General features: G+C 47.6%; 1 protein-coding gene across 2 annotated transcripts in view; it reads right to left on the minus strand.

Annotated features, from left to right (window-relative positions):
* The window catches only part of SLC43A2 (solute carrier family 43 member 2), a 118,256-nt gene that overhangs the window by 23,175 nt on the left and 75,685 nt on the right, over positions 1-19,396 (minus strand). For both annotated transcript variants that reach the window (XM_063956088.1, XM_063956089.1), the window contains one exon: positions 1,362-1,454. In XM_063956088.1, the coding sequence (XP_063812158.1) occupies positions 1,362-1,454 (93 nt within the window). The remainder of the gene's footprint in view (positions 1-1,361; positions 1,455-19,396) is intronic.

Raw genomic sequence — 19,396 nt, forward strand, 5'->3', positions numbered from 1 at the left:
ATGCATTGTGCATGGTTCGAAGCCTGAAAGCGGATGCTGTAATTGCGGGATCCATAGGGTTTCAAGCAGGAAGCCGCAATTCTCACAATATTTCCATCCACAGCCGAAACATTAGTATCAGCGCCTGCACTAATCCATACTGGGTGCAAGAGATCTATCAGCAAAAAGGCTTCTCTTAACTGTGGGGTTATTCAAGTCACCTTGCTAATCAATGCGACCGGATTAAACCCAGCAGTGACGGCAGTGTGCACGTGCAGGTCCCGCCCTGCGGGTGCGCTAGCAGCCAATAGCCATCTGATTGCATTGGCTGTGAACGCCTCTGCATGATTGACAGGCAGAGGCGTTCACAGGGCAAGCGTGGGGCGGCAACCAAGTGTTGCGCAGAAGGCGCATCGAAAAATGGGGGTGGTTGTGTTTTTGGGGCATCACATGCAGCCGATCCGATCAAGAAAATGGCGACGGACCATCTGCATACGCAGCCTAGCTGCAGCTGTAGGTCATTCACAGTTGCTGCGACCGCATTCAGCATGCTGGGCGGCTTTTTCCTGCGAATGGTGGCCCCCAGCATGCGATAGAAAGGATTGCAGATTCTGCTTTTTAACCCCCTGTATGCGCACCCCAGAATAGCACTGCACTCTGGCTACACACCCATGACAATTCAATGAGATGCATTTCTTGCAAGCAAGTGCAATAATGCAGCCCAGAAACGCCCATTTCATGCAAGGAGATTTCCGGCCAACATCTGTCCGACTCAGAAGTGCCCGGACTTACACAAAAAAGTGGGACTTCACTTCTGCGCAGTTTGTAAAATGTCGCAATTTCCGTCCCTATATGGAGCTGCGTCCGAACCAGGCCCATAATGTATATAGGTAAAGGCACCTCTAAAAGTGTAACTAATAAACTGTAGAAGGAGGACATGACTTGCAATTCCCAGCATGGTCAACCACCTGTTACACAAAGCTGCAGTGCATTATGGGCAGGCATTCCCGATCTCACATTACAAGAATGGGCCACAGGTATAGTAACCAGAGAGACAAATCTTCACCGTACACAATTTGCTTCATATCCTCCAATCACAGCAAAAAGCAACTAGCATGACCGAGTAACTGGATGGCAGCCCTTAGGACCTTGGCAACAAGGATCATTTGGTGTTAGCAACAGAGATGAAATGTTTTGCACCAACAAACTTGCTGTGAAGCAGATACTGTAATGGCCAGCAACTCTGTAGCAGTAACAGATCTGTTTGATTATATACTGCAATTAGCAAGCTCTTTAACTCCTTGCTAACCAAAGAAATACATTTAAAAGCCCCAGATTCTCAGCAGGGCGCACCCTGCTGCAATGAGAGGATAAGTACTCACCTTGATTAAGGGGAATGTGACAGCTGATGAAGCATAAGACCCGATCATCAGTGCAATAAACGTTGAGCGTAGGTCACCAAACATATTGGGCAGCTGTAATAAAGAGTGAGACGGAGGAGTTTACTGACGGAATTGGCACTTTCATATATTCATAAGGGACAGCACACAATGGCTTTACACAGCTATGGTAAAGAATTATAGGATCTTATCTAAGGTTTCAGCCATAACCGGAAATTAAAAGATGTTATCAGCTTCTATCTGACGGAGTGATTATTCAGTAGAGTCTTATGACAGACGATTATTGTGTAGGCAGTTTTCTGCTGTAAACTGCGCAGCGTGATTCTGCAATGTTATAACGAGATACACCGCTGTTGTTTTCTTACAATGCAATAAGACTGTTGGCTTTTTTAGACATAAGATAATAACATACAGTATAACATTATTACTATCACCTTTTATTTATATGGTGCCACAACATTCCACAGCGCTGTACAGTGGGGAAATGGAGCATAGCACAAAGACAAACAAGTAAAATCCCAAACCAGCAAAGATGAAATACAAGTTGATCACGAGGCACAAATGCATTGATGTCATTCCTAGTAACATGCCCCATTTACACCAGACACGGCTGTCTATTCACATCTGTAATCTAACCAGCTACCCCGTGCAGCAGCTTGTGACTGGCTCATTGTCACTGCAGCTTATACAACAATATTACAATCCATCCACTCTGACTCAACAGAGCTCTTGAGAACAGGACTGGGTGGATTAAGTAATCCAGCATTGTCCCAGCTTCCAGTAAGGGTTCTCAAGTGGGAATAAGGGACGGATTCAGAGAGGACGCAATTTCGATTAATTGGCAACTGGCCAATGTTTTGTCTACTGTGCATGCACAGTGTGGTTGCAGTGTGGATTTAGATGCAGATTGATTGACAGCCAGCAACTGTTTGGGGGAGGTACTGGGGAGTGGCAACCAATACGTAGGCGTATCACGACCATTTATTGTCGCAGCCAGAAATTGCATCTTTGGACACAGTGCTTCTGGCAGCAGCGTCTCAACTGTGACGGATATTCTGAGCAACCTTATGCGGCCAAAGAAGCAGCACCGAGCCGGTTTGCTGTGACGGATATTCTGAGCAACCCTATGCGGCCAAAGAAGCAGCACCGAGCCGGTTTGCTGTGACGCTTATTCTGAGCAACCCTATGCGACCAACGAAGCAGCACTGAGCCGGTTTGCTGTGACGCTTATTCTGAGCAACCTTATGCGGCCAAAGAAGCAGCACCGAGCCGGTTTGCTGTGACGCTTATTCTGAGCAACCCTATGCGGCCAAAGAAGCAGCACCGAGCCGGTTTGCTGTGACGCTTATTCTGAGCAATCCTATGCGGCCAAAGAAGCAGCACCGAGCCGGTTTGCTGTGACGCTTATTCTGAGCAACCCTATGCGGCCAAAGAAGCAGCACCGAGCCGGTTTGCTGTGACGCTTATTCTGATCAACCCTATGCGGCCAAAGAAGCAGCACCGAGCCGGTTTGCTGTGACGCTTATTCTGAGCAACCCTATGCGGCCAAAGAAGCAGCACCGAGCCGGTTTGCTGTGACGCTTATTCTGAGCAACCCTATGCGACCAAAGAAGCAGCACCGAGCCGGTTTGCTGTGACGCTTATTCTGAGCAACCCTATGCGGCCAAAGAAGAAACACAGAGCCGGTTTGCTGTGACGCTTATTCTGAGAGAAAGAAGCAGCATGGTTTGCGTCCACCTGTGAATCAGGTCCTAACCCCCTACATGGGGAATGCAGGGAATATAAATTACGTGTGGTTGTCTGATAGTAGACAACACCTTTAATTAATTCAGTTTGTTAAACTGTAATTTTTAAATGAGATGGAGGAGGCAATTATATAGCAAGCGATCCTGCTGTAAGATATGGGCTGTGCTGGAATGAGTTCATATATAAATGTATGCCTTCAGGTGCTAATGTGTAACTATGCTTCATGTGTATCTTAGGTGCACCCTGGCAATATTACATTTATTAGATGAGGTCACTGCTATACATACAATGGCTGCAGGTCAGAAGGGACACACGCCGGCCTCTAATCTTACACACATAGATTTCTTTCATTAAACAGCCTTGAATTAGATCATTTTCCAGCAAGGACAAAGAAAATAAGTGGTGTTTGCACTATTGAGCATATATGGGCCGCAGTGGCCTGAACGCCTGCAGTGTGGGTGAGGCTGTGATTTACTCAGGAGCTATGTAATCGGCTCTCCCCATACCTAATCCTCTGATGATGCACGGATGTCTCACCTAGTTTATTTAAAGCACCAGAGGAATTCCTCCATTGTGTCTATGGACAGAAACAAGTCACTAACCTAACCTGCTTATGCCCAAAACAGACAGAGTAAAAAAACAGCAGCATTTCACTGCTGAAAGGAAACTGCAGAAGCGCAATGTGCGTAAGGGAACACACAGCCCCTGTCTGTAGAAGTGGTTTTACAGTGTTAATAATTGTGCTATTCTAAAACCCCATATGACATTGCCCTCAATCTGTGGAAGTAGCCACAAAATAATGTGCTAAACATATTGCAGATTAATGAAACCGTATTGTATGTTGTATTTCAACCAAGTGAGCTGCAGAGCCGGATTATAGATGACCGTGTCTGCCTAATCTGCGCAGCCTGGATTGGGACATGGATATCACATATCTACAGGCTGGACAAGCGCTTTGGACATTGATCTTTTAGTGATAACAGTAACTGATATTCCTGCTCACCTTCCAGGAGTAGCAACTGCAGCCTAGTGTACTGCCTAAGGGCAGGGAAATAGTGTCATGTTTGGCATTACAGGCCCTTGTCATATGCAAGCAGCAGGCAGGAGAGTGTGTTTAGGAAGGGACTTTAGGGAAAGCTGTATATATTGCTAAACAGACATTACCCTACCAGTTTTGGAGTGTGGGAGGAAATACACAAACATGGCGAGCACAGCCACGATTATTATTAATAGTCTGTATCGCAACTGACAATTACAGTTTCAACAAAATTTCCCCTTGTATGTACTAACTTTATCTCGCAGTTACATTCTGGGCATACTGGAGGAGTCTTTCAGATTCCTTTGCTGGATGAAGGCTGCAGGAGAGGGATTGTTGTAAGGTCCCTCTCCTGTGTCAATGCTTTCAGGCATAAAGTGGTTAATTAAAGAGGCTACATAATTTTATGGAGAAAAAAACCCTTGATAAATGGATAAGACAGATGACTGCTGTGGACAGAATTATAAACAACAGCTCAATGTTTTTTGTGTATCTGTAACTGAGCATAGCAACGTCCAGCGCAGCTCTTCACAATAAAGTCACTTCTACTGACGCTTACAAAATGAGTTAGAGGAAAAGTCACCAGATTCTTGTTTTCACTTCACAATGTTCCTTTCTGTAAAATAGCTTGGAGTCATTGGCCTTGTACCGTGTGTTCTACTTGCCTTTCCCCTTAACTGGCACCGGGAGACACTTATCAGCTCTTCCTGACCTGTCTTTGGTAACAGATCCCCTTCTACATGGGCACATTCTCTAAGTCATTCCTAAATCTCTCTGGCTTTCCCTGTGCAATAATAAAGAGGCATATTCTGTCTGATCTGAGGACACCAAGTAGGTCCATTTCTCCCCCTTCACCAACAGCAGGTAAAAAAGGACCAGCTCCCTAAGTGCTCAATGATCTTTAAGCATGTTTAACACATCCCATTGATGACAATGAGCAATTATACACAATAAAGCCTGAGATTCAGCTGCGTGTTCTGTAGCGGAGACATCAGTACAGTGAATATCACTATTCTTATATCTCCTACCACCCTCTTATTCCCCATCATCAGAGAGCTTCATGCACCTCAACTTCCTCACACTATATGTAAAACGCATTGGTTATGGGTGACCGGTGGCTGGGATCCTGGCAGTCAGCATACGGATGCCAGGACCCCAGCCGCCAGGGGGTCTAGCGCAACAAAGCCCCTTGCGGGCTGAGTGGCTCGCCACAGGTTCTATTCCCACTCTATGGGTGTCGTGGACACCCGCGAGCGGGAATAGTCCTCGGGGCCGCTGCCAGCATTCTGGTAGCCGGGATCCCGGCGTCGGTATGCTGAGCGCCGGGATCCCCACTGCCGGGATGGTGACATCCCGTTTTATGCTAGTAGGTATAAAAAACAACTCCCTTAAAATCTGACCTATGTGGACTTGCTATATAATCCTGTTCTGCTTTCTGTGGGAAAGCCGTATTGTTAGAACAGCTCTGGTCTGTACTGGGAGTGGGCAATGCCGGCCACATTAAGTACAGTGCCTCCCTAAATCACTGCCAATTCTTCAAGGTCAGAGTCAGGCCAGAGTCCGGAGTACTACTTAGCTCAGGTTCATCTTGGGATTCAGCTTCCTGTCTGGGACTCACGGCTTAGCTGAGACCTAATATTGTTCTCTGTTTTGATATTAAAAGTTCAGGAAATCAATATGTATGTCTCCCTTGTGCCCGCTTACACAAGTGCTATGCTACTGGATGTTTGAAAAACAAGTTTTGCTTACATTACCAGGAAATATATACAGGACACAAAAGGAAAATTATATTCCAGTAAACCACGTTGGATTACTGTTCCGTGTATATAATGTCACCTGTATTAGACATTTATCTCCTCCTATATGTCTCAGGGCACACGTTATGTGCATAGAAGGAATCGCAGCAGTTGTAATAACAACCTGGCTTTAGCACCAAGTGGTAAAGATGGCAGCCCTCAATAAGTGAGATATGTCACCGGTACACTGACCAAGCTAAGTGTGTATCATTGCTGGCAGTAACCCGGACACAGCCAGTGCCGGTTCCTCTTTCACTTGCGACCTCACATCATACATCCAAGAGACACTTTGTGCATGTCACGGATGGGTGTTGCCAAAAGAGGAATAAAGCACAGCTTAGTTTTTAAGTTATTTTGGGTGTAAGCCATCAGCTGCTACGACGCACCCCAGTATCACAGATAGCGTAGCCGGTTTTACTCTGGCATGATGCACATAAAAAAATGAGAACATTGGGTTAAAGATAAATGAACCCATTACCGTAGCAGCTATTTTCCAGCTATTTGAAGTAGTGCTTATTGATCCATGTTATTTTAGTGGCTGGAATAGATGAAACACTGTACGTGTATGGCTTTTATGATGCAGATAAGGGATGAATGCACTGAAGACATGATCAAGTCAGTAGCTTTTTCGCTTTGTTATGCTTTCCTTTCCTTTTATCCATGTTTACTTTTAATGGTAGAAAAACCTTTAAGAGGCAATTCAGTAATATGCCATGTGCCTTCAGAATGGCGTGGGAACAATGGTAATGGCGAACATTGTTCATTTTACCTTGCGCCGCCATAGAGGTGCACAGTACAATGCTGTGCTAACGGAAGAATTGGCGATGTGCGCATTAGCCCTGATCAGACCATTTTTTCTGGTCTATTTAACAAAAAATATATATATTTTAATAAATATATTTTAAAATATAGAACAATATTTATTATAATATTAATTTTCACTTTATCAAGTGCTTTAGTTTAATTGGAAAACATGTTTCTGGTTGATGGCATCTGCTATCATTATCCTGAGATGGTGACAGCATAGGACAGCCGGTGATACATGTACCGCTGCTGTCCCTGGTAAATATGAGTCCCAGCAATTACTACCACATGTGGTGCCAGGTTGTAGCCATCGCCAGCTATGAGGTCTGAGAAATAGATAGAAGCCCTGTATCTGTCAAAAACCCGCATTTCTCATCTGATTTAGAGCTCTTCTCCCACTGATGGCTCTAGAACCCTAAGTGTTTTAAACAAAGAATAAAAAAAGAAGCCGTGTCAGAGGTGAATGCCTTGTAGAGTAAGATGTAGAAGCTGGAGGTAGCTCCATGTGCACTTATCACCATATATTCATATGATGGGAGTGACGCCTAGTCAGAGTTATCGCACTCTCCTCTCTAACAGACACTTGCAATGTGTTATTATCTGGCAGACGCCTCCTGGTTTCAGCATGCAAGAAAATAAGATTTGGAGACACATAGCGGGAACTTGCCTAAAGTTCCCAGATGATACTATATAAGGTCTTGCAAGAGTATAACTACATGTAGTATAAGTACATGTAGTAACCCTATCTTGGATTTCACACATATTTTATTACTTAAAGCCTGAAAATATATTTGGTGGAATATCCTAATTGCAACCCCGTTCCCAATAGAATATTTGCCTACTATCCCGCAACATCCGGGAGACTCCCGAATCCCAAGTGGCATACCCGGAAGCCCGGAAAAGTGGGTATGTCTCCCAGAGAACACCGTCTGTCTACTTCTCGAAAGTAAAAGGTTGACTTGACGGTTTGAGGACACAAAACACACCATCATGGACCCGCTGCTGATTTACAGTGCCAGTAATCACTGCACTGCAAATTGGGCGGTGGCAGGGCCACAATGACGCAATCCCAGAGAGAGCAGCCGATAAGTCAGCAAGTATGCTGACAGGTCATTTACCTGGGGTCTAGCATTGGTGGTGAACAACGTGTTTCCTGCCTAAAAAAAAGTTTGGGTCAGCAAGGACAAAAAGCCCAGTATAACCCGTTGTATGCACCTACCACCTGTAGACCGGTTCTGTTGTATGACAGGAAGGTGGGGAATATGCTGCTGGTGGGACGGAATGAGAGGAACAATGGCAGGTAGATCTGCCAGGGGATCCACCAGATATCCTGCATGAAAGGCCCCAGGTAAGTAACCCCCTAGTTCCAAGTTGTGTTTAGGATATTTCACCAAAAGCTGAATTGTCATTTTAAGAGATTACTGGTACAGAACACTTGTGTTGGATGTCACTGGATCAATAGGCCTAATTCAGACCTGATTGCAGCAGCAAAATTGTTCTCTAATGGGCAAAACTATGTACACTGCAGGGGGAGCAGATGTAACATGTGCAGAGAGAGTTAGATTTGGGTGTGGTGTGTTCAAACTGAAATCTAAATTGCAGTGTACAAATAATAAGAATTTACTTACCGATAATTCTATTTCTCGGAGTCCGTAGTGGATGCTGGGGTTCCTGAAAGGACCATGGGGAATAGCGGCTCCGCAGGAGACAGGGCACAAAAGTAAAGCTTTCCGATCAGGTGGTGTGCACTGGCTCCTCCCCCTATGACCCTCCTCCAAGCCAGTTAGGTACTGTGCCCGGACGAGCGTACACAATAAGGGAGGAATTTTGAATCCCGGGTAAGACTCATACCAGCCACACCAATCACACCGTACAACTTGTGATCTAAACCCAGTTAACAGTATGATAACAGCGGAGCCTCTGAAAAGATGGCTCACAACAATAATAACCCGATTTTTGTAACTATGTACAAGTATTGCAGATAATCCGCACTTGGGATGGGCGCCCAGCATCCACTACGGACTCCGAGAAATAGAATTATCGGTAAGTAAATTCTTATTTTCTCTATCGTCCTAGTGGATGCTGGGGTTCCTGAAAGGACCATGGGGATTATACCAAAGCTCCCAAACGGGCGGGAGAGTGCGGATGACTCTGCAGCACCGAATGAGAGAACTCCAGGTCCTCCTTAGCCAGGGTATCAAATTTGTAGAATTTAGCAAACGTGTTTGCCCCTGACCAAGTAGCTGCTCGGCAAAGTTGTAAAGCCGAGACCCCTCGGGCAGCCGCCCAAGATGAGCCCACCTTCCTTGTGGAATGGGCATTTACATATTTTGGCTGTGGCAGGCCTGCCACAGAATGTGCAAGCTGAATTGTATTACACATCCAACTAGCAATAGTCTGCTTAGAAGCAAGAGCACCCAGTTTGTTGGGTGCATACAGGATAACAGCAAGTCAGTTTTCCTGACTCCAGCCGTCCTGGAACATATTTTCAGGGCCCTGACAACATCTAGCAACTTGGAGTCCTCCAAGTCCCTAGTAGGTGCAAGGCACCACAATAAGCTGGTTCAGGTGAAACACTGACACCACCTTAGGGAGAGAACTGGGGACGAGTCCGCAGCTCTGCCCTGTCCGAATGGACAATCAGATATGGACTTTTTTGAGAAAAAAAACCACCAATTTGACACTCGCCTGGTCCAGGCCAGGGCCAAGAGCATGGTCACTTTTCATGTGAGATGCTTCAAATCCACAGATTTGACTGGTTTTAAACCAATGTGATTTGAGGAATCCCAGAACTACGTTGAGATCCCACAGTGCCACTGGAGGCACAAAAGGGGGTTGTATATGCAATACTCCCTTGACAAACTTCTGGACTTCAGGAACTGAAGCCAATTCTTTCTGGAAGAAAATCGACAGGGCCGAAATTTGAACCTTAATGGACCCCAATTTGAGGCCCATAGACACTCCTGTTTGCAGGAAATGCAGGAAACGACCGAGTTGAAATTTCTTTGTGGGGCCTTCCTGGCCTCACACCGCGCAACATATTTTCGCCACATGTGGTGATAATGTTGTGCGGTCACCTCCTTTCTGGCTTTGACCAGGGTAGGAATGACCTCTTCCGGAATGCCTTTTTCCCTTAGGATCCGGCTTTCCACCGCCATGCCGACAAACGCAGCTGCGGTAAGTCTTGGAACAGACATGGTACTTGCTGAAGCAAGTCCCTTCTTAGCGGCAGAGGCCATAAGACCTCTGTAAGCATCTCTTGAAGTTCCGGGTACCAAGTCCTTCTTGGCCAATCCGGAGCCATGAGTATAGTTCTTACTCCTCTACGTCTTATAATTCTCAGCACCTTAGGTATGAGAAGCAGAGGAGGGAACACATACACCGACTGGTACACCCACGGTGTTACCAGAACGTCCACAGCTATTGCCTGAGGGTCTCTTGACCTGGCGCAATACCTGTCCCGTTTTTTGTTCAGACGGGACGCCATCATGTCCACCTTTGGTATTTCCCAACGGTTTACAATCATGTGGAAAAAAACTTCCCGATGAAGTTTCCACTCTCCCGGGTGGAGGTCGTGCCTGCTGAGGAAGTCTGCTTCCCAGTTTCCATTCCCGGGATGAAACACTGCTGACAGTGCTATCACATGATTTTCCGCCCAGCGAAAAGTCCTTGCAGTTTTTGCCATTGCCCTCCTGCTTCTTGTGTCGCCCTGTCTGTTTACGTGGGCGACTGCCGTGATGTTTTTCCCACTGGATCAATACCGGCTGACCTTGAAGCAGAGGTCTTGCAAAGCTTAGAGCATTATAAATTTACCCTTAGCTCCAGTATATTTATGTGGAGAAAAGTCTCCAGACTTGATCACACTCCCTGGAAATTTTTTCCTTGTGTGACTGCTCCCCAGCCTCTCGGGCTGGGCTCCGTGGTCACCAGCATCCAATCCTGAATGCCGAATCTGCGGCCCTCTAGAAGATGAGCACTCTATAACCACCACAGGAGAGACACCCTTGTCCTTGGATATAGGGTTATCCGCTGATGCATCTGAAGATGCGATCCGGACCATTTGTCCAGCAGATCCCACTGAAAAGTTCTTGCGTGAAATCTGCCGAATGGAATTGCTTCGTAGGAAGCCACCATTTTTACCAGGATCCTTGTGCAATGATGCACTGTTTTTAGGAGGTTCCTGACTAGCTCGGATAACTCCCTGGCTTTCTCTTCCGGGAGAAACACCTTTTTCTGGACTGTGTCCAGAATCATCCCTAGGCACAGCAGACGTGTCGTCGGGATCAGCTGCGATTTTGGAATATTTAGAATCCACCCGTGCTGTTGTAGCAGTATCCGAGATAGTGCTACTCCGACCTCCAACTGTTCCCTGGACTATGCCCTTATCAGGAGATCGTCCAAGTAAGGGATAATTAAGACGCCTTTTCTTCGAAGAAGAATCATTATTTCGGCCATTACCTTGGTAAAAACCCGGGGTGCCGTGGACAATCCAAACGGCAGCGTCTGAAACTGATAGTGACAGTTCTGCACCACGAACCTGAGGTACCCTTAGTGAGAAGGGCAAATTTGGGACATAGAGGTAAGCATCCCTGATGTCCCGGGACACTATATAGTCCCCTTCTTCCTGGTTCGTTATCACTGCTCTGAGTGACTCCATCTTGATTTGAACCTTTGTAAGTGTTCAAAAAATTTTTTTTAGAATAAGTCTCACCTAGCCTTCTGGCTTCAGTACCACAATATAGTGTGGAATAATACCCCTTTTCTTGTAGTAGGAGGGGTAATTTAATTATCACCTGCTGGAATACAGCTTGTGAATTTTTTCCCATACTGCCTCCTTGTCGGAGGGAGACCTTGGTAAAACAGACTTCAGGAGCCTGCGAAGGGGAAACGTCTCGACATTCCAATCTGTACCCCTGGGATACTACTTGTAGGATCCAGGGGTCCTGTACGGTCTCAGCGCCATGCTGAGAACTTGTCAGAAGCGGTGGAACGCTTCTGTTCCTGGGAATGGGCTGCCTGCTGCAGTCTTCTTCCCTTTCCTCTATCCCTGGGCAGATATGATCTTATAGGGACGAAAGGACTGAGGCTGAAAAGACGGTGTCTTTTTCTGCAGAGATGTGACTTAGGGTAAAAACGGCGGATTTTCCAGCAGTTGCCGTGGCCACCAGGTCCGATGGACCGACCCCAAATAACTCCTCTTCCTTTATACGGCAATACACCTTTGTGCCGTTTGGAATCTGCATCACCTGACCACTGTCGTGTCCATAACATCTTCTGGCAGATATGGACATCGCATTTACTCTTGATGCCAGAGTGCAAATATCCCTCTGTGCATCTCGCATATATAGAAATGCATCCTTTAAATGCTCTATAGTCAATAAAATACTGTCCCTGTCAAGGGTATCAATATTTTTAGTCAGGGAATCCGACCAAGCCACCCAGCTCTGCACATCCAGGCTGAGGCGATCGCTGGTCGCAGTATAACACCAGTATGTGTGTATATACTTTTTATGATATTTTCCAGCCTCCTGTCAGCTGGTCCTTGAGGACGGCCCTATCTATAGACGGTACCGCCACTTGTTTTGATAAGCGTGTGAGCGCCTTATCCACCCTAAGGGGTGTTTCCCAACGCGCCCTAACTTCTGGCGGGAAAGGGTATACCGCCCATAATTTTCTATCGGGGGGAACCCACGCATCATCACACACTTTATTTAATTTATCTGATTCAGGAAAAACTACGGTAGTTTTTTCACATCCCACATAATACCCTCTTTTGTGGTACTTGTAGTATCAGAAATATGTAACACCTCCTTCATTGCCTTTAACGTGTGGCCCTAATAAGGAATACGTTTGTTTATTCACCGTCGACACTGGATTCAGTGTCCCTGTCTGTGTCTGTGTCGACCGACTAAAGTAAACGGGCGTTTTAAAAACCCCTGACGGTGTTTTTGAGACGTCTGGACCGGTACTAATTGTTTGTCGGCCGTCTCATGTCGTCAACCGACCTTGCAGCGTGTTGACATTATCACGTAATTTCCTAAATAAGCCATCCATTCCGGTGTCGACTCCCTAGAGAGTGACATCACCATTACAGGCAATTGCTCCGCCTCCACACCAATATCGTCCTCATACATGTCGACACACACGTACCGACACACAGCAGACACACAGGGAATGCTCTTAACGAAGACAGGACCCCACTAGCCCTTTGGGGAGACAGAGGGAGAGTTTGCCAGCACACACCAAAAGCGCTATATATGACAGGGATAGCCTTATAATAAGTGCTCCCTGTATAGCTGCTTTTATAATATAATTTTTGCCACTATTTTGCCCCCCCTCTCTTGTTTTACCCTGTTTCTGTAGTGCAGTGCAGGGGAGAGATCTGGGAGCCGTCCTGACCAGCGGAGCTGTGTAAGGAAAATGGCGCTGTGTGCTGAGGAGATAGGCCCCGCCCCTTTTCCGGCGGGCTCGTCTCCCGCTCTTTAGTGTATTCTGGCAGGGGTTAAATATCTCCATATAGCCCCGGAGGCTATATGTGAGGTATTTTTTAGCCAAATAGGTTTTCATTTGCCTCCCAGGGCGCTCCCCTCCCAGCGCCCTGCACCCTCAGTGACTGCCGTGTGAAGTGTGCTGAGAGGAAAATGGCGCACAGCTGCAGTGCTGTGCGCTACCTTTAGAAGACTGAGGAGTCTTCTGCCGCCGATTCTGGACCTCTTCATGTTTCAGCATCTGCAAGGGGGCCGGCGGCGAGGCTCCGGTGACCATCCAGGCTGTACCTGTGATCGTCCCTCTGGAGCTGATGTCCAGTAGCCAAGAAGCCAATCCATCCTGCACGCAGGTGAGTTCACTTCTTCTCCCCTAAGTCCCTCGTTGCAGTGATCCTGTTGCCAGCAGGACTCACTGTAAAATAAAAAACCTAAGCTAAACTTTCTCTAAGCAGCTCTTTAGGAGAGCCACCTAGATTGCACCCTTCTCGGCCGGGCACAAAAATCTAACTGGCTTGGAGGAGGGTCATAGGGGGAGGAGCCAGTGCACACCACCTGATCGGAAAGCTTTACTTTTGTGCCCTGTCTCCTGCGGAGCCGCTATTCCCCATGGTCCTTTCAGGAACCCCAGCATCCACTAGGACGATAGAGAAAAAGCAACCAGTATTTACCCTGCCCAGAAACAATATAACCCACCCAAATCTAAATCTCTCTGCACATGTTATATTTGTTCCACCTGCAGTGCACATGGTTTTGCCCATTAGAGAACAATTTTGCTGCTGCAATCAGGTCTGAATTAGGTCCAATATACAGAAACACTTTCTACAGTTATCTTGAAGGGTGTAGTACGGGTGACCGGCGGTCTCCTGACCGCCGGTCACCTTACCGACGCCGGGATCCCGGCAGCATACCGACGCCGGGATCCCGGCGGGGAGGGGCGAGTGCAGCAAGCCCCTTGCGGGCTCGCTGCGCTTGCCACGCTGCGGGCTCGGTGGCGACCTGCGGTCGCCACGGGTTCTATTCCCACTCTATGGGTGTCGTGGACACCCACGAGTGGAAATAGTCCCTGTTGGTCGGCATGCCGACCATCGGGATAGTGAGCCGTCGGGCTCACGGAGGAGGTCATGTGACTGTCGGTCAGCCGACCGGCGGTCACATGACTACCACCCATCTTGAAGACCCTGTTTCTTTATTAAACAAGGACACATCTAACAGACGAGAGGTAACTTAGGGCGGGATGTACTAATAATCTTCACAGGCCATCGCACTGATGCTAATCGCATATGTACTAACATATGCGATTAGTATTGCAATGCGATGGCAGTTGCCTCCTGTGAAGATTGGTGGTCCACAGGAGAGGGTGTGCGGGGGCCTCCGGGGGTTGGGAGGTGGCGTCTGCGGTCAGTCCCGGGCTCCTCCTCCTCCCTGCAGCCGGAAGTATAGATGGCTGAGTTCCTGGGGGGGGGGGGGGGGGTTGGAGGCTGGGATCCGGGATTGCAACCGTAGCTGCCTGCATACAGGTATTGGGTCGTCGGCGTGAGTGGTGCTGGGTGCGACGGGATGCGGTAAGAAGCCCATAGATTTCTATAGGGTATCACCATAAAAAGATGATGATACCCTCCGCATCGAAAAGCAGGTGGCCAGGTCTTAGTACATTTGAAAATGCGGTAAATCCCCGAAAACGGGGGTTTTACAGCATTTTTCCTTTAGTACATCCCGCTCATAGGGCCTAATTGAGACCTGATCGCTGCTGTGCGTTTTCGCTGTGGATGCTTTTGTACTTGTGCGGCAGGGCAGAGCCAGACATGCGGGGCGGATAAGCCCTGTGCTGGGCGTCCCCCCGCATGTCTGAGTAACTGATCTTAGCGCACGGCTACGATCAGGCCTGAATTAGGTCCATAGTCTGAAACAGCCAAAACAGCCAAATGTAACTGCAGTTATTTTTACATCCGTGAGGGGATGTTTGTATATATGGCACCACACATAACATAGGAGTAAAGACTGTGCATTTTCCTTGCTGAATTACAGCATATAACAACAAAGTAATTTTATAAACAGACCAGATGCATACAATAAAAAGGAAGTATCAAGGGCCGCTGCATACTGCCAGATAAAACAATAGTACTACAATACCATAGTAGTAGTTTAGTCAACTGAAGCACAGATCCAACTTATCAATAGTATAATAATATATCTGAGATTTTATATATCTATATATATATATATATATATATAAATATATACACACACACACACACACACACACACACACACACACACACACACACACACACACACACACACACACACATTAAGCTCACTAGTAACCAAGGAACATGCCTCAGTGATGTCAGCCGTTTTGTGGGCTAGATCCAGTGGATCCTACCTGCTTGAGGGGGGGCTGCCTCTGCCCCTGCTGCAAGAGTACGGAGGGAAGGAGACAACCCTGAGTCGGCTGAGTCCTGACACCTGCCAAAAGATCTGGCAGACACCAGGACTGGCACATGTGCACAAGCGGGACTGCGCATGTGCAAAACACCAGGTTCTAGGGGCTGCATCGGCTGCAGCCCATAGTAGCAGGGAGTGGCTTACCACTGGAAGCACTCTCTCTGTTAATCACAGTCTGTACTGGCAGTCCCAGAGGACTGCCTGTCCTGTGTGTGATTGGCAGGTTGCACTTCCAACAGGAACTGCAGCTGACTCACTGAGGTGGCAGATTTGGGGGGGGGGCTGCAACCCATAGGTAGATCTGTATTCGACTGCACTTATGAGTAACATCACTGATTCCTAGTCAATTGGTTGCCTTTATAATAAGAATTTACTTACCGATAATTCTATTTCTCGTAGTCCGTAGTGGATGCTGGGAACTCCGTAAGGACCATGGGGAATAGCGGCTCCGCAGGAGACTGGGCACAAAAGTAAAAGCTTTAGGACTACCCGGTGTGCACTGGCTCCTCCCCCTATGACCCTCCTCCAAGCCTCAGTTAGGATACTGTGCCCGGACGAGCGTACACAATAAGGAAGGATTTTTGAATCCCGGGTAAGACTCATACCAGCCACACCAATCACACCGTACAACTTGTGATCTGAACCCAGTTAACAGTATGATAACAGAGGAGCCTCTAGGAAGATGGCTCACTACAACAATAACCCGATTTAGTTAACAATAACTATGTACAAGTATTGCAGACAATCCGCACTTGGGATGGGCGCCCAGCATCCACTACGGACTACGAGAATTAGAATTATCGGTAAGTAAATTCTTATTTTCTCTGACGTCCTAGTGGATGCTGGGAACTCCGTAAGGACCATGGGGATTATACCAAAGCTCCCAAACGGGCGGGAGAGTGCGGATGACTCTGCAGCACCGAATGAGAGAACTCCAGGTCCTCCTCAGCCAGGGTATCAAATTTGTAGAATTTTGCAAACGTGTTTGCCCCTGACCAAGTAGCTGCTCGGCAAAGTTTTAAAGCCGAGACCCCTCGGGCAGCCGCCCAAGATGAGCCCACCTTCCTTGTGGAATGGGCATTTACTGATTTTGGCTGTGGCAGGCCTGCCACAGTATGTGCAAGCTGAATTGTACTACAAATTCAACGAGCAATAGTCTGCTTAGAAGCAGGAGCACCCAGCTTGTTGGGTGCATACAGGATATTTTCAGGGCCCTGACAACATCTAGCAACTTGGAGTCCTCCAAGTCCCTAGAAGCCGCAGGTGAAACACTGACACCACCTTAGGGAGAAACTGAGGACGAGTCCTCAATTCCGCCCTGTCCGAATGGAAAATCAGATAGGGGCTTTTGCAAGATAAAGCCACCAATTCTGACACGCGCCTGGCCGAAGCCAGGGCCAACAGCATGGCCACTTTCCATGTGAGATATTTTAAATCCACAGATTTAAGTGGTTCAAACCAATGTGATTTGAGGAACCCCAAAACTACATTGAGATCCCAAGGTGCCACTGGAGGCACAAAAGGAGGCTGTATATGCAGCACTCCCTTGACAACGTCTGGACTTCAGGAACTGAAGCCAGTTCTTTCTGGAAGAAAATCTACAGGGCCGAAATTTGAACCTTAATGGACCCCAATTTGAGGCCCATAGACACTCCTGTTTGCAGGAAATGCAGGAATCGACCCAGTTGAAATTCCTCCGTTGGGGCCTTCCTGGCCTCACACCACGCAACATATTTTCGCCAAATGCGGTGATAATGTTTTGCGGTCACATCCTTCCTGGCTTTGATCAGGGTAGGGATGACTTCCTCAGGAATGCCTTTTTCCTTTAGGATCCGGCGTTCAACAGCCATGCCGTCAACGCAGCCGCGGTAAGTCTTGAAACAGACAGGGTCCTTGCTGGAGCAGGTCCCTTCTTAGAGGCAGAGGCCACGGGTCCTCTGTGAGCATCTCTTGAAGTTCCGGGTACCAAGTCCTTCTTGGCCAATCCGGAGCCACGAGTATAGTTCTTACTCCTCTCCGTCTTATAATTCTCAGTACCTTGGGTATGAGAGGCAGAGGAGGGAACACATACACCGACTGGTACACCCACGGTGTTACCAGAGCATCCACAGCTATTGCCTGAGGGTCTCTTGACCTGGCGTAATACCTGTCCAGTTTTTTGTTGAGGCGGGACGCCATCATGTCCACCATTGGTTTTTCCCAACGGTTCCCTTTTAGGAGGTTTCTGACTAGCTCGGATAACTCCCCGGCTTTCTCCTCCGGGAGAAACACCTTTTTCTGGACTGTGTCCAGGATCATCCCTAGGAATAGAAGACGTGTCGTCGGGATCAGCTGCGATTTTGGGATATTGAGAATCCAACCGTGCTGCCGCAGCACTACTTGCGATAGTGCTAACCCGACTACCAACTGTTCCCTGGATCTCGCCCTTATCAGGAGATCGTCCAAGTAAGGTATAATTTAAAACTCCTTTCCTTCGGAGGAGTATCATCATTTTGGCCATTACTTTGGTAAAGACCCGGGGTGCCGTGGACAATCCAAACGGCAGCGTCTGAAACTGATAGTGGCAGTTCTGTACCACAAACCTGAGGTACCCTTGATGAGAAGGGTAAATTGGGACATGACCAGAGACACCATATAATCCCCTTCTTCCAGGTTCGCGATCACTGCTCTGAGTGACTCCATCTTGAATTTGAACCTCTGTATGTAAGTGTTCAAAGATTTTAGATTTAAAATAGGTCTCACCGAGCCGTCCGGCTTCGGTATACCAACAGCGTGGAATAATACCCCTTTCCCTGTTGCAGGAGGGGTACCTTGATTATCACCTGCTGAGAATACAGCTTGTGAATGGCTTCCAATACCGCCTCCCTGTCAGAGGGAGACGTCGGTAAAGCAGACTTTAGGAAACGGCGAGGGGAAGACGTCTCGAATTCCAATTTGTACCCCTGAGATACCACCTGAAGGATCCAGGGGTCCACTTGTGAGTGAGCCCACTGCGCTCTGAAATTCTTGAGACGGGCTCCCACCGTGCCTGAGTCCGCTTGTAAAGCCCCAGCGTCATGCTGAGGACTTGGCAGAAGCGGGAGAGGGCTTCTGTTCCTGGGAACTGGCTGTCTGCTGCAGCCTTTTTCCTCTTCCTCTGCCACGGGGAAGAAAAGAGGAGCCTTTTGCCCGCTTGCCCTTATGGGGCCGAAAGGACTGCGCCTGATAATACGGCGTCTTCTTATGTTGAGAGGCTACCTGGGGTAAAAATGTGGATTTCCCAGCCGTTGCCGTGGCCACCAGGTCTGATAGACCTACCCCAAATAATTCCTCCCCTTTATAAGGCAATACTTCCATATGCCTTTTGGAATCCGCATCACCTGACCACTGCCTCGTCCATAACCCTCTTCTGGCAGAAATGGACAGCGCACTTACTCTTGATGCCAGTCGGCAAATATCCCTCTGTGCATCACGCATATATAAAAATGCATCTTTTAAATGCAATATAGTCAGTAATATACTGTCCCTATCCAAGGTATCAATATTTTCAGTCAGGGAATCCGACCAAGCCACCCCAGCACTGCACATCCAGGCTGAGGCGATTGCTGGTCGCAGTATAACACCAGTATGTGTGTATATACATTTTAGGATATTCTCCTGCTTTCTGTCAGCAGGTTCCTTAAGGGCGGCCGTATCAGGAGACGGTAGTGCCACCTGTTTTGA

This window comes from Pseudophryne corroboree, chromosome 2, assembly GCF_028390025.1.
Source record: "Pseudophryne corroboree isolate aPseCor3 chromosome 2, aPseCor3.hap2, whole genome shotgun sequence".
Taxonomy (NCBI): domain Eukaryota; kingdom Metazoa; phylum Chordata; class Amphibia; order Anura; family Myobatrachidae; genus Pseudophryne; species Pseudophryne corroboree.